The sequence below is a fragment of the Talpa europaea genome (genome assembly GCF_964194135.1).
Source record: "Talpa europaea genome assembly, chromosome: 9".
NCBI classification, from domain to species: Eukaryota; Metazoa; Chordata; class Mammalia; order Eulipotyphla; family Talpidae; genus Talpa; species Talpa europaea.
The window spans coordinates 109,472,806-109,486,380 of record NC_140076.1 but is presented as its reverse complement, the minus strand read 5'-3'; the positions used below and the strand labels follow the sequence as shown (position 1 = coordinate 109,486,380).

The 13,575-nt window shown below is 38.9% G+C and overlaps 1 protein-coding gene across 4 annotated transcripts in view; it reads right to left on the bottom strand.

The window, feature by feature from the left end:
- Positions 1-4,676, bottom strand: part of HIPK1 (homeodomain interacting protein kinase 1) — a gene marked incomplete at its 3' end in the record, with an annotated part of 36,562 nt that extends 31,886 nt beyond the window's left edge. For all 4 annotated transcript variants that reach the window (XM_084243097.1, XM_084243098.1, XM_084243100.1 and 1 more), the window contains exon 1: positions 3,404-4,676. In XM_084243097.1, the coding sequence (XP_084099223.1) occupies positions 3,404-4,479 (1,076 nt within the window). In that variant the 5' untranslated portion in view covers positions 4,480-4,676. The remainder of the gene's footprint in view (positions 1-3,403) is intronic.
- Between the last annotated feature and the right edge of the window lie 8,899 nt (positions 4,677-13,575).

Below are 13,575 nucleotides of genomic sequence, written 5' to 3'. Positions count from 1 at the left end.
TATAGTCAACATCTAAATGCAATGAATTTTTAGGAAGCTTTATTGAAGAGTAATTACCAGTGGGTACCAAAATTTGAAAATCTTTTCAACAAAATAAAAGCAAATTACTCAAATGACAGCTTAAATTAAATTAAAATCATAAGAAAGGGGTAAAGAGCAGCAACCTACCTTGAAAATTATTCAAATGAAATACACTAGCATAAACTAAGCAGCCAGAACTATTTGTACTTATGATATCCTTTACCCTTTAAAAATCCTCCAAAGATAATTTCATGAAATAATTTCATCTCAATTGTTCTGCTTTTTTCAATTTTAAAATTGCTTCTACCACAAAAGAATGCACTTTTTCTTTGATAGGGCAGACAAACAGTTAAAGGACATCTGCAGGCAAGAAAAGATCTAGAAAACAAGAGGTGATCAACTCTAGGCTATAATCTCCCTCTGACCTCCCCCAGTGGGACGCAGAACTGAACTCTTCAGTGCACCTGTAGAATGTGCTGTGTGTGTGCAAGTGTGGGTGACAGTAGGACTGCTCGATGAAGTGCATTAGAAGAAAAAGTAATTGGAACTTAAATCTCTCCAGTCACGAATAAATAAATGGAGGTGAGATTCTCAAAATTAGCCAAGTTGCCTGGGGCAGCATGAAACCAGAAACCAAAAGCTCTAGGCATTTCTTTATTCCATCTCACTGCAGAAATGTCATTGTTTTATAAAACTATAAAAAGAAAAGATATGAAAATAAGTGAGGGTGGACTGGAAGAATTAATGTTAGTAAGATAACAGTACTATCCAAAGTAATTTAAAGATTCAGGGCTCTGCCTTATCATAAACCATTAGATTTTGTTGTTGTTTTTTTTTGGTAGAAATAGAGAAACTAATCCTAAAAATTCATATGGAATCTCGAGGGATTCCAAATAGCAAAAATAAACTTGAAAGACAACAAAGCTAGAGATTTCAAAGCTTTGATTTCAAAGCTTCCTACAAAGCTACAAGTAATCAAAACATGGTGGTACTGGCAAATAGACATATAGACCAAGAAAATAGCCCAGAAATAAATCATACATGGTCAAAGTATTTAAGTAAGGGTGCCAAGTTTATTCAATGGAATGGAAAGTTTTCTCAGCAAATGGTGTGGAAAAACTAAATATCCACCAGCAAAAGAATGAAATTACACCCTAAATTTATGCCATACTCTAAAATTAACTTAAAATGGATTGAAGTCTAAATGTAAGAGCTAAAACTATTCTAGAAAGAAGACATAAAGGAAAAGTTTCATAAATAACCTTGGTTTTGCAATGATTTCTTGGTTATACCTAAATACAAATAGCAAAGAAAAAAATGTACAAATAACAAAAGAAAACAATGAACGAACTAGATTTTATCCAACTTAAAAACTTGTGTATAAATAACCACTATCAACAGAGTAAAAAGACAACCTCACAATACGGGAGGATGTATTTGTAAATATCTTGGTAAGTGATTAATACCCAGAATATATAAAGAACTCCCGAAACTGAGCAACAACAACAAAATAATAATCCAAATAAAAAGTGGACAAAGGACTTTAATAGACATTGCTCCAAAAGCAGGATATACAGATGGCCAACAAGCACATGAAAAGATGTTCAATGACAACAATAATTAGGGGAATGCAAATCTCAAACCACAATGAGATACCATTTCACACACACACGGATGGCGAGAAGAGGAGGAGGAGGAGGAGGAGGAAGAAGAAAAGAAAAAGTGTTGGCTGGGCATGGAGACACTGAAGCCCCAGTGTACTGCTGGGGGAGGGTAGGTGGGGATGCAAAATGGTGAAACCACTGTGGAAAGCAAACTGGTGATTCCATAAAGCTACTTAGCAAGAAATTACTATACGAACTAGCAACTCTACTTCTAAATATATATACAAAATTTGAGAACAAGGACTTAAACACTTTGTGCTTAAGTGTTCATCCCAGCATTATGCACAATGGCCAAAAGTATGGAAACAACCCAACTGTCCACCAACAGATAAATGGATGAACAAAATGTGGCCTCTATATATAATGGAATAGTATTCAGCTATAAAAAAGGAATGAAGTTCTGGAACATGACACAGCATGGATTTACCTTGAAAACATGCTAAGTGAAATAAATATAACACAAAGGGATAAATTTTGTATTGTCTGATTTACATGCAATATCTAAAACCGGCAAATTCATAAAGAAAGGAAGTCAAATAGAGATTATCGGGGTGGGGGAAGGAAGAACTATTGCTTAAGGCTCACAGAGTTTCTGTTTTGGTAGTGAAAAATTTTTGGAAATAAGAGGTGATAGTTACAGAAAATTGTGAGTGTATTTACCAATATTAAATGGGATAATTACAGTGTTAAGTAAAATTTACCACAATTAGAAAAAAAGAAACACACAAATAGTGTATTTTCTGAGTCCTTTTCAAAATATCCTTACAAGAAAAAATATAGAATTTCTAAAATATAGAAATTTTAGTTCACAACTTCTATTTTTTCAAAATTTATTATCAGCTTTGGGCATAGTGAACATACCTCCTGATAGACATATTTTGTGGGTTATCTTTTTTTGGTCCATTTATTTTTTCATTTCCTGATAAGTTTAAGATTTGGATTTCATGCATGGCCATTAAAATTAAATATCAAATTCTTTAAAATAAATAGACAAAAAAACCTGTATATACCACCATTTAAGTACTGGCCCGGTAATTTGAAGATACTAAAAAGTTAGCCATGTTAGAAGCAACTATCTGAAAAAAATAAATCACTAAAGTGTAAGGTACCTGAATCAAGGCCATTCAAGGATAGCCAAACAAGTTCATAACAATTAGGCTGAAAATACTATGGAAAATGCTGAAACAGGAAGAGACCTTGGCAATCATCTAATCTAATTTTCACTACTACACAAGAAAGAAAATGTAAAAGAATAAAATATTACTAGAGTTAAACCTGCGGTTATTTCCAAGGCAACTTACCTGCCAAGATATGAACAGAATGGGGTGGGGGAGGTTGTGGGGAGGAGACATATACCCAAATGCATCACAAATAAGAACATATCTTTAAAATGGGGCAATTACATATAATAGGACTAAAGAAAGAACCAGATGCTAGTCCGATTCAACTAGCATCAGAGCGAACTGATTTTTTTCCAGAGCTTAATAACCTTCAGAATCAGAGTGAATTAATTTTTTTAGTGTTAAAGAAAATTCTGAAACAAGGCAATGGTACATCTAGAAATGCCACACACATGGAAGGAACTTACAATACATCATCTGATTTCTAGCTTGAAATCTGTAAATAAATGAATTGTTACATGTAGCTCTACAGAGTGCATGTTAAATATAAGAACAGTTCTCTAGTCTAAGAGATGCTTTTCAGCATCCATCACTTGCCTGTAGTAACGTGACTGTAAGTAGGTTGAGCACACAGCCTTGGAAACGTGACTGGCAGAACCAAAGTCAATGACCTTCACTCGGTAGGGCTGGCGCACTGGGTCAACCAGCATTATGTTTTCAGGCTTAAGGTCGGCGTGGATCAGACCAAGGCTCTTAAGCTTCATCAGGGCTGTGGCCACCTGCTGCAAGATGGGTCTGATATACTTGAGTGGCAGTGGGCTAAATTTGTTCTGTTTCAGAAAGTCATATAAGTTCTGCTCCAGCATCTCAAACACAAGGCAGGTGTGATTCTTGTGCTGAAAGCACTCGTAAGAACGGACAAAATTATACTCGTCAGCATTTTCACTGCTGAGGCGGGAGAGGATGCTCACTTCGATCTGCCCTTGCCTGGCATAAGAGGGGTGGTTCTTCAGGATTTTAATGGCCACGATCTCCTTGGTGCTCCGCTTCCAGCACTTAGCCACTTGCCCAAACGTCCCCCGGCCTAGGAACTCCAAGACTTCATAGCTGTTGGTCATAGAGCAAAGGATCTCATGCTGGACCAGCTGGTAATCCCCTTCCCCGCTGGAACTGCTACTCTTGGTGGTCACAGTGGTGGTCGTGGCAGCAGCACCCACCACAGTCCTGTTTTGCAGCATGAGAGGGGGATGTTCTTCTATGATCTGCACGCTACCGTTGCTGTCGACTTCCTCACTTTTTCTTTTCAATCCACATTTTTGATATGGCTCAAGCAAAGAAACGTTGCTTCTGTGAGTCAGGGTCTGGCTGCTTTGGAAGGTGGATGTAGCCGCACTGGCAGAGCTGTCAGCGGCTGTTACAACAATATGCTCCACTGCAGGAGCCGGGAGGAGGAGGCCCTGGTCGTAAGCAGGGAGGTTGAAATTTGCTACCTGGTGAGAGGAGTTGGCTTGTCCTTGTGTGGCTGGAAGGGTTTTGCTGTGAGTATAGTATTTGTCGTTGCTGCTCTGTCCTGAAACATCCCAGCCAGAGGGCTCTATTTTCAGTTTCTTTGCACTGCAGAAGGCACTCGACGACACTGATGGGGGGGAAAACACCTGCAGCTGTGATGCCATACCTACATGCAGAGAAGGGAAGAATTAGACCCTCAATTTTACATACCCCTCTATTAGTACCTAAGAAAACTTTTAGTTTAGAAAAACCACAAGCAAACACTTATCTGGCTATGGTTTTATTTTGTACATTTCCAAAACATGTTCCCTTTTTTGGCCTAATTACACAACCTTAAACACTCTTTGAGGTCTAGCAACAACAGGGCTGTGATTATCTATGATGGTTTATAAAATAATAACAGTAGTATTAACTCAGATGACTGCTCACTCACTATGTGCCAAATCTAAGCACTTCGCCTATATTACTCATTTAATTTTCATCACAACCCTTTGAAATGAATACCATTATTTCCATTTTATAGATGCAGGAACTAAGGCACAGAGAGGTTTAAGTAATTTACCCAAAATAACAAAGCTATGAAGTGGCAGTATTGGAATTCAGAGGCAAGCTCTTTGGCGCCAGCAGTCATTTCACAGTTGTCTTCATTCTCGCCCTGATTAACTTTTTAATCAATTATTTAAATTTAGACATAGATGGCATGCTTATAAAAATCACAATGAACCAAGTTTGGGCAGGGCATTCAATATTGCTAAGTAACAGGTCCAAAAAGATAACAACAGGGTACAAACCACATGGCAAATCTAGCAGATGAAATTTAACACAAATAGACTCCTACTTAGGTCCAAAATATGAATAGCACAAAGCAGAAGGACAAGTGATACAGCATTTACCAACACACACACACACACACACACACACACATGGTTGTCAGAAGTCATGATGCATTTTTGCTTGAAAAACAGAGAAAATATGCCTTGACTTTTCCAACAACCCTATCCTATACATGTGTGTTTGTGTATGTATGTGCATACAGCATACATAAGAGAAAAATGATATAATAGTGTTCCCCTCATCAAAACCTAATTCAATCTTAATCTACATTCATCGAAATAGTGTCCAAAATATGGTGGAAAAGTGAATGTTAGCCACTCTGCTCAGATCATACAGGAAACAGTGTTCAGTTCTGCCACTACACTGTAAGAGCATCATTAATAAACTGACCAGAGAAAAAACAATCAGGATGATGCAAAACTGAGAGGCTCCTCTAAAGAACTTCAGGACATTATCCTTAGAAACACACAGGTAAAGGAAGTGAGAACAGCCCAGCCTTCATCCCTGAATGCAGACAAAGATACCTGGAGCTCAAAAAGCCCAAAGACTAATCCCAAAGCTATCACTTTCAGAATTAAATGCAAACACAACATAGCACACAATTCATTTCATATTTATTTTCTCTGCTCTCAACCATACAACCCTCAGATACTTTGGGGTTCTTACTAGCTTATCCTTATTTTGCTTCACCACTTTCCCCCTTTATAATAACTACTTCCCAGGATTAGTCACCTGCAAAGATCCTCAAGTCTCCATCGGTAACCCAGACTTCTCTTTCTTGACCTCAAAATCCTGATATCCAATTGCCCCCTCCATACTGCAACTTGGATATCTTACACCACAAGTTCAACATGTGCAAAATGAAACATAAGAACGTCCATCCCACCCTCAGTACCCCCAGATTTCTCTCTTAATTATGAGATGGCACATATTTTTACCCAATACTTCAAGCCAAACTTCAGGGAGGCAATGAGTCTCAGTTTATGCATCTATAAAATAGTGATAGTAATACCTGTCTCATGGGGTTCTGAGTACTAAATGATTTAATACACCTAAAGTGCTTGAAACTCATTTAAATCCTGACTTGTGGGCCTCCCCTGGTGGCACAGCGGTTGAGCGCTGGGCGGCAAAGCTGCCCGCAACCTTTGCAGTGCCGGTTAGATCCCCGGCCGCCAGTGAGGGTCCCACATGGCGCACAGACCTCTCTTGCCGTGCCCGCTGCTCCCCTCAGCAGTGTATTTCATTGGTCTGCCTGTTCTATTCCCCGCTCTGGCTCTGGTGAATTCTCTCACCCTCCTGCGTGTCTGACTGTACCCAGTGCTTGTATAAATAAATAAATCTTTAAAAATAAATAAATAAATAAATAAATCCTGACTTGTATAAGATACTGTAAGGTATAAGATAAAGACACCCTCCCTTCTTCCCTCATATTTTATCAATTCTAGCTTCTAAGTATATTTCAAATCAGCTACTTTGCTTTATCCTTATTGGAATCATCTAGTTCAAACTGTTAGTAGCCTCCAAACTAATCTCGAATGCACTCAGGGGATCTTATCTTTATACAAGTCAGATGACTGTTCTCTTTCTTAACCCACCTCACCTCCTTTCTCCCCCTCTGTGACTTCCCACTGCTTTTGGAATAAAGTCCAAAATCTTCAGTGGGTCTAAAAAAGGTCTCCAAAATTCTGGTTGCTGTCTTTCAAAAAAATCTTCCCATCTGACTCCTCCATTCCAGCCAAACGGCCCTTTTTCAGTTCTTGTTAGGATGCTCCGTTTTCTTTCACCTCTGGGCCCTCTAATATATTGAAGACTTTCTGCTGGAAAACTGTTTCCTGACAGACACAAACATACGCTCACACAAGCACTCTCCCATAGACATCACCACTATCACTGCCACCCCCCACCACTCACTCCTCACAACACCCTGTTCTTCCCTTACAACTTGAAATTATTTAATGCTAGGGTGTAAGTTCGATGAGGCAACTTCCATATCTGCCCTGTTCTTTCCTTGTGTAACTAGAACCGACCGCAGGCTCTTGTAATATACAAGCTCAGTATCTGTGGGATGATTTGGCCCCTGCCAGTCAACCTCATATATACATCCTCCCTCGTAGATACATATCAAACAGCAAGGTTTTCAAATGCCTGACTTTGTTTAGTTGTTTAATATCTCTCCCTTATCTGTATGGTCTTTGAGATATGGGGGCAGTCTCTACTCCAATACACACTGTCTAATTTTACTTGTTATAAAAGAACAAATATATAACTAGAAAGGAAGGAAGCATGACAAAGGATGTTACAAAACATAAAAAAAAAAAAAGCAATGTGTACATTTCTTTGTGCTTGAATGCAACTAAAAACCATCTGCACTGGACTAGACAGCTGGAACGAAAACATTCTCAGCCTTCAATTTCCAAAATGTGGTCTGGATTTATTTTAAACAAGAGTTTCTATAATTTATATGAACCATGAAAGAATAAAGTGTAAGTTTAAAGCTAAAGTCAGTACAATTCAACTCTAAGCCTTCAAATTTACAAATCATTTTGTTCTACCTATATCAATGACATAACATCAAGCTATAATAAAAGAAAAATCTGAGGGCCTCCCTGGTGGCGCAGCGGTTGAGTGCTGGGTTGCAAAGCTGCCCACAGCCTCTGCAGCACCGGTTCAATCCCCGGCTGCTCCCCGGCCACTGAAGGAGGGTTCCACATGGCACGCAGACCTCTCCTGCCGCCCGCTGCTCCTGTCAGCAGTGTACTTCAGTCCTTCTGCCTGCTCTGCTCCCAGCTCTGGCTCTGGTGGATTCTCTCGCCCTCCCGCGCTTCTGACTGTACCCAGTGCTTGTATAAATAAATAAATAAATCTTTAAAAAAAAAAAAAAAAAGAAAAATCTGAAACCAAGTAGTGCCTTTACAAAATTTACCTATTAAAGTATATGCAAAGGTATTTCTAGTCCTCATAAAATTGAGACAAATTCTGAAAAATGAAAAAATTAAATTTGTTTCCCATGGCGCAAGCTACCAATTTTAACAATCTATCAAAAAATACAAACACAATGTTAATGCACCTAAACTTATTTAGTGGGAGAACATGAATTTAAAAAAATGCTAGCAGTAGCTCTACGTCTAGTAATATGGGATCTTAAAGTAGTAATAATGAAGTCATGACATTTAATACTTGATGACTTCAAATCTTAACATTGAGCACTGCAAAAACACACATATGAAGAAATTTTTCAGGAAGTTTAAGTGAACAAATGACTGTAACTCTTTCTCAGTAAGACAGACTTAAGTCCAGCATAGAGAAGAACCCATAATGTCACCAGGACTGAGACCCGTGCTGACCTCAACCAAGTCAAGGTTCGCTGAAGATACAGAATCAAAATTGCCTACAACACCCGAGACTCTTGTTTGGATAGCACTCTGAAATTCAGCTAAGAAGAGTCCTTTTTAGGTACAAGATAAAGATACTATGTTCCACAAAATTTGCAAATGAAAGGCAATACTCTTCCTAGGCTGAGACCTCTCAAAAATATGGGTCAGAATTAGTATCTGTGGAAAACTTACTATGTAGCAGACTGTTAAACAAATTACAAATATTTTCAAATCACAGGAGAATAGCTACCAATAAATAAATGTTACTTCTGACTTCCTGAAAGTGTTGCACCTCTTGACTCCAAGCAATAAACTAGTCTTTTCATTTCAAAGCTGACTTTCCAAGGACTTAAACAAAAAAAATGACAACATTGATCACTGCATTAATTGCCAATGAGAATAGGCAAAAGGCAACTGGTAATTGTACCGGTAGATAATAAAGAAAATTGGGTCTTGCTATAGAATCCAAGGCTTTCCAAAAACAAAGTAACAGAATTCCCATTTGTTTTCTATTTAATGGGTGTTCCCCGCCCCCCCATTTATGGGCACCCCAGGTAGATAATCTTACTACAAAGAATTCAAATATTACAATATGAATCTAATAGTTGGGTATGACAAACAAGATAATCACTTTTCAATATTTTGCCCGATGTCGATGTCATCGTTTCCTCCCTGACAGATCATAAATTCCTGCTGCTTTCACTTACTGTCATCACTGCCTCTGCGATACAATTTAACAAATGCTGACCTAAATAATCTAAAGTCAGTTGTGTATATTGATTTCTTCCTTCAGCACTTGTCCTCAATTCATATGTACCCAGATGTACCTATCCTCCAGCACGCCGACACATAGAGAATATTCATAATCATTAAAGCAGGTAAATAACAACACATTTTCTGCAAAAATAAAGCAAGACCAAGCCTGGGAAGAAGACTGTCACCTGAACATCAAGTGTGTCTCTGCTGTACCCATGGTTCTCCACCCTAACTGCACAATTCCGGACAATTTACTTCAACAGCCTAACTTCCCCAAATTGTCCTCTCAAGCATCCCCTTTCAGACTGCTGCTTCCAATTCATTCTTCAACTTACAACTGAAGTTTTTTGTTTTGTTTTGTTTTTAGTGCTTATTTGCACCCCCCTGCTTAAAACCCGAGCACAAAGTACAAAAGCACTAATGTGAATTGCCAGGCCTTATAAGATCTGGACCCTGATTATTTTTATAGCCTAAGTTCATCAACCCTTTCCCCTAGGCACTCTCTCTTCCAGAAGTACTAAAATTTCCGTGGGTTTCTAGAGCAGGCCTTGGTTTCTCCTGCCTCGTTCCTTCACACATAACGCTCCCTTTCTGCACTTCATTTTCCCCTTTCGCCTTCTCCTTTGCTAACTTCTACTCCACGTCTCTGCTGAAAGCTCACTTTTCCAGTATGGCAGAGCTGTTGGTTTGGCTCCAAATCTACTCTCCTTTTATCCAGGCAAATGGCTTGACTGTCTATACCAGTCCCTCCCTCTAGTGGAAAGTGACGTGTGAAGTCTGGCGCAATCCTTCCCTTTCCACCAGCAGAAACTCAGAGACCCAGCTTTCACCGAGACGCCACCGCCCAATGGATGGCAGAGCCACAAGATGGAAAGAACAAGGGTCCCTGAACACGGAGAACAGAGTCACCTGCCCTCCAGGGATGCCCACCGCAACCTGGAACATTTACTTCAGGCTGCTACGTGAGAGAAAAACTATTTTCCTTCAGCTACATTATTATTTTGTCAGCCTTATACTGACAAACTTACTCAGGAAGTCTTCCCCAGACCTATACTTCACACTAGGTTAGGTTTCCTAGTAAAGACTCCCATAGCATCCTCTACTACTTAGCACTTACCACACTTGTACTTACTTATTTCATTTATGTATTTAACAAACATATATTGGTCATCTAACATATATTTGTTAGGCACTATTTTAGACATTAGGGTAAAAGTGCTATTCAAGATGGACAAGATCCCTTATTTCCTTGTGTTTACTGTCTATTGGGGAAACACACGCATGCACACACCAAGAAATAGCACTTAATGATAAATACTATGATGAAAACAAAAATGCTAAGAGAGCCAGAGGGAAGGAGAGAGATACCACAGATTTGGTAGTGAATAAAAAGCCTTGTAAGGAGGGAGCAAGTAAGCTGAGAAGTAATTGACAAGAAGGAGTCCATCCAGTGAAAGTGAACCTTTAACGCAAAGCTACATTCTTCAGGTATTTGAAACAAAGTACAGAAGGGCTCAAGTGAGGAAACAGTATAAGCAGGACTCCAGAGGAAGCCAGGCAAGATCACACACTGACTGATGAACCACTTTGAGATCTATTCTAAGTTGCCTTCCCTTATAAACTACAAGTTCAAGACCAGAGGAGGATCACCAGCAGCGACTGCAGTGGCTAGCATACATTATGTCCCAAATGTTTGCTAAAATAAATGACCATAAAGATATCAAATAATTTCTCCATATATACGTGGAAGGGGATTTTAAAAGTCTTTTGGACTAAATTAGAACAATAATCACAGGAAGAGATAAAAATTTGCCTTATCTACAAGAGAATATATGTATTAGTTTTCCAAGTAATGTGATACATTAGAAAATAAGCTTGATACTTTTTGAGTCAAAGTTCCCATCCCCTTTCTACAGTACTTCCTTCATGTGAAACAAGCCAGGTCCCCAACTGGTATGCAAAAATAGGGTATGGAACAATTGGTGTTAGCCCACAAAGGAGTAACTCTTTAATTCCATGTAATTTCCAATCATAAATTTTCTAATATTTTCGTAAACTGGTTGAAGGGTGCTTTCTTTCTAGACAGAATATTTTGTTCTAAATTTTAGCAGCTCACGTAAGGTTTTCTAGTAATGGCAAATCTGTAATAACAGAGCAAAAGGAAAGGAGGGACTTTGGGGGGAAAGGAACCATCTTAGTATGTGTGCAGGACAGTCTACAAGCCTGTAAAGTTTAGAATAAAGAAACACTTACCTCAAGGCGTTTCTAGCACAAGGAAAATGTCAAACTAAAACAGAGATCAGTAGGAAACATAATCACTAAGAGGATCCAGTTTAGATTAGCCAGCAAATGCCTAAGAAAAAAGGACTTAAATAAAGTAACAATAATTTAGAAGGTGGAAGAAGTTCTTTCAGATGGATCAGACGACTTCTGCCAGTATGATCGGGGATGTAGAAAAATTAAGAACGGTTCAGAGAAAAAGAGATGTATTTTATTAGAGCAGAAAACACTGACAAAAAAAAAATTTCAGGGGATCTCATAACTAAAATCCCCTAATTCCAAGATGAGGAAAAAGGAGACCCAAGAAAGCCAAACAAGTTTTACATAAAGCTGATGAGCGGCAATGCTGGCAAAGAGTTCAGGTTTTCTGATTCTTTCATTAAGCACTCTGGGAAAGCACTGTACTAGGTGTCTTTAAAGATTCCAAAAGAAATACACATAAGTTTCTCTTCTTTAAAGAGCTGAGAATGTTGCTTAAGTGATATCACACACACACACACACACACACACACACACACAAGAAAGCAAAAAGAAAACATAAAAACAGATGCAAATTAGTTTTAAGTGCCAAATTATGATCTAAAAAATACATGAGGCATTTAGGAAGCTGAGCTAACAACTAAAAGGGAAATTAAAAACAAAAACAGGGACCCAAAATCACATCAGTGATTGTAGAAATGGTGCTTGAAGGACTACGATGCTGCTGATGTCTTCAGAAAGGCATGACATATCCGGGAAGAGAGTGGGGAGGAATTAATGACTCTAAGAAAAAAACTTTAAAATATATACTGACCCGAATAACCACGAAAATGAAAATAAAAGGGCAGATCAGGAAGCTCATGTTTGCAAAATTACTTTGAATTACAAAAGGACGGTTACAATACCTAACAACAAGTTGCACAAGTTCCAAGCACAAGAAGTTTACACGGTAGGTTTGGTTCATTGATTTCTACCAACACAACCACTGACTGAGCTGTACTTACAAAAACAAAGCCACAGAATGAAAGGATTCTATTTTCCAGCCAATTGTGAACTTTGAACCTATCTTTTTTTTTTTTTCTTTCAGGAGTGCTGGTTTGGTTTTAAACCTCAAGTTACCAATCAACTACATGAAACTCCAGTGTCCAAAGATAGGATAAACTATTCTGAAAATACCCTCAGCACAAGTTCTACTTGCCAACCAGAGTCAGTATATTTACAAGATCTCACTCACCATTTTACCCCTCAGATGCTTTCCTGACTTGGCTGCCTCCAGTTCCAACCGCAAGTACTTTACCAAAATATCCTCAAGTCAGGAACAGTATCTTAAAGTCAATGATATCCTTCATCATCCCATCCTGCCAGAATCCTAACACAGCTCCCTGAGATAATTACATGTAAAGACCCCAAATTTCCAGCTGAATAACAACTATTTGGGAAAATGACTTGTTAGTAGAATTTTAAATGCCTTACCAAAAGCTTCAGATTCACACATGGGAAAAAAAAAAAAAAAAGCTGGTGCTGATTTGCATTCTCTATGATGATCCTCATCATAATATAATTTAAAAAACCCTACAGACCAGGAATTAAAAATAGCTTCACACAAACAAGAGCAAAATTGTAGGTTTTGCTGAGGGCATCAGCCACTTAATTTAAACCCCACTCGATCAGGAGCAGGACCGCTGCTGTAGTCATCAGAGTTACCAGGAAACAAGAATAACGAAGACATTGGGCAGAGGACTGTAGAGTAGAAACGAATATTTTGATGCGATTACTGAAAACGCCCGATGTGTCACTCCGAAAAAGCACCTAGGGCTGCCTCAAAATGAGTTCTATGTACAACTGAGTCAGTGGTTGAAGCGGAGAAAACACTCTGGAGCCTGGGTTGTTTTTTCCCCTTCTCCCCACCCCTCCCCTGGCCCCCACCTAAACAGGAAAGAACACGCGCCCAGCATAAACACAGGCCACAGCTCGGTTTGTCACCACAACAAACTGGAGGTTAGACAGGCGCTCCTGGAGACGGAGCTCGGGTCGGGG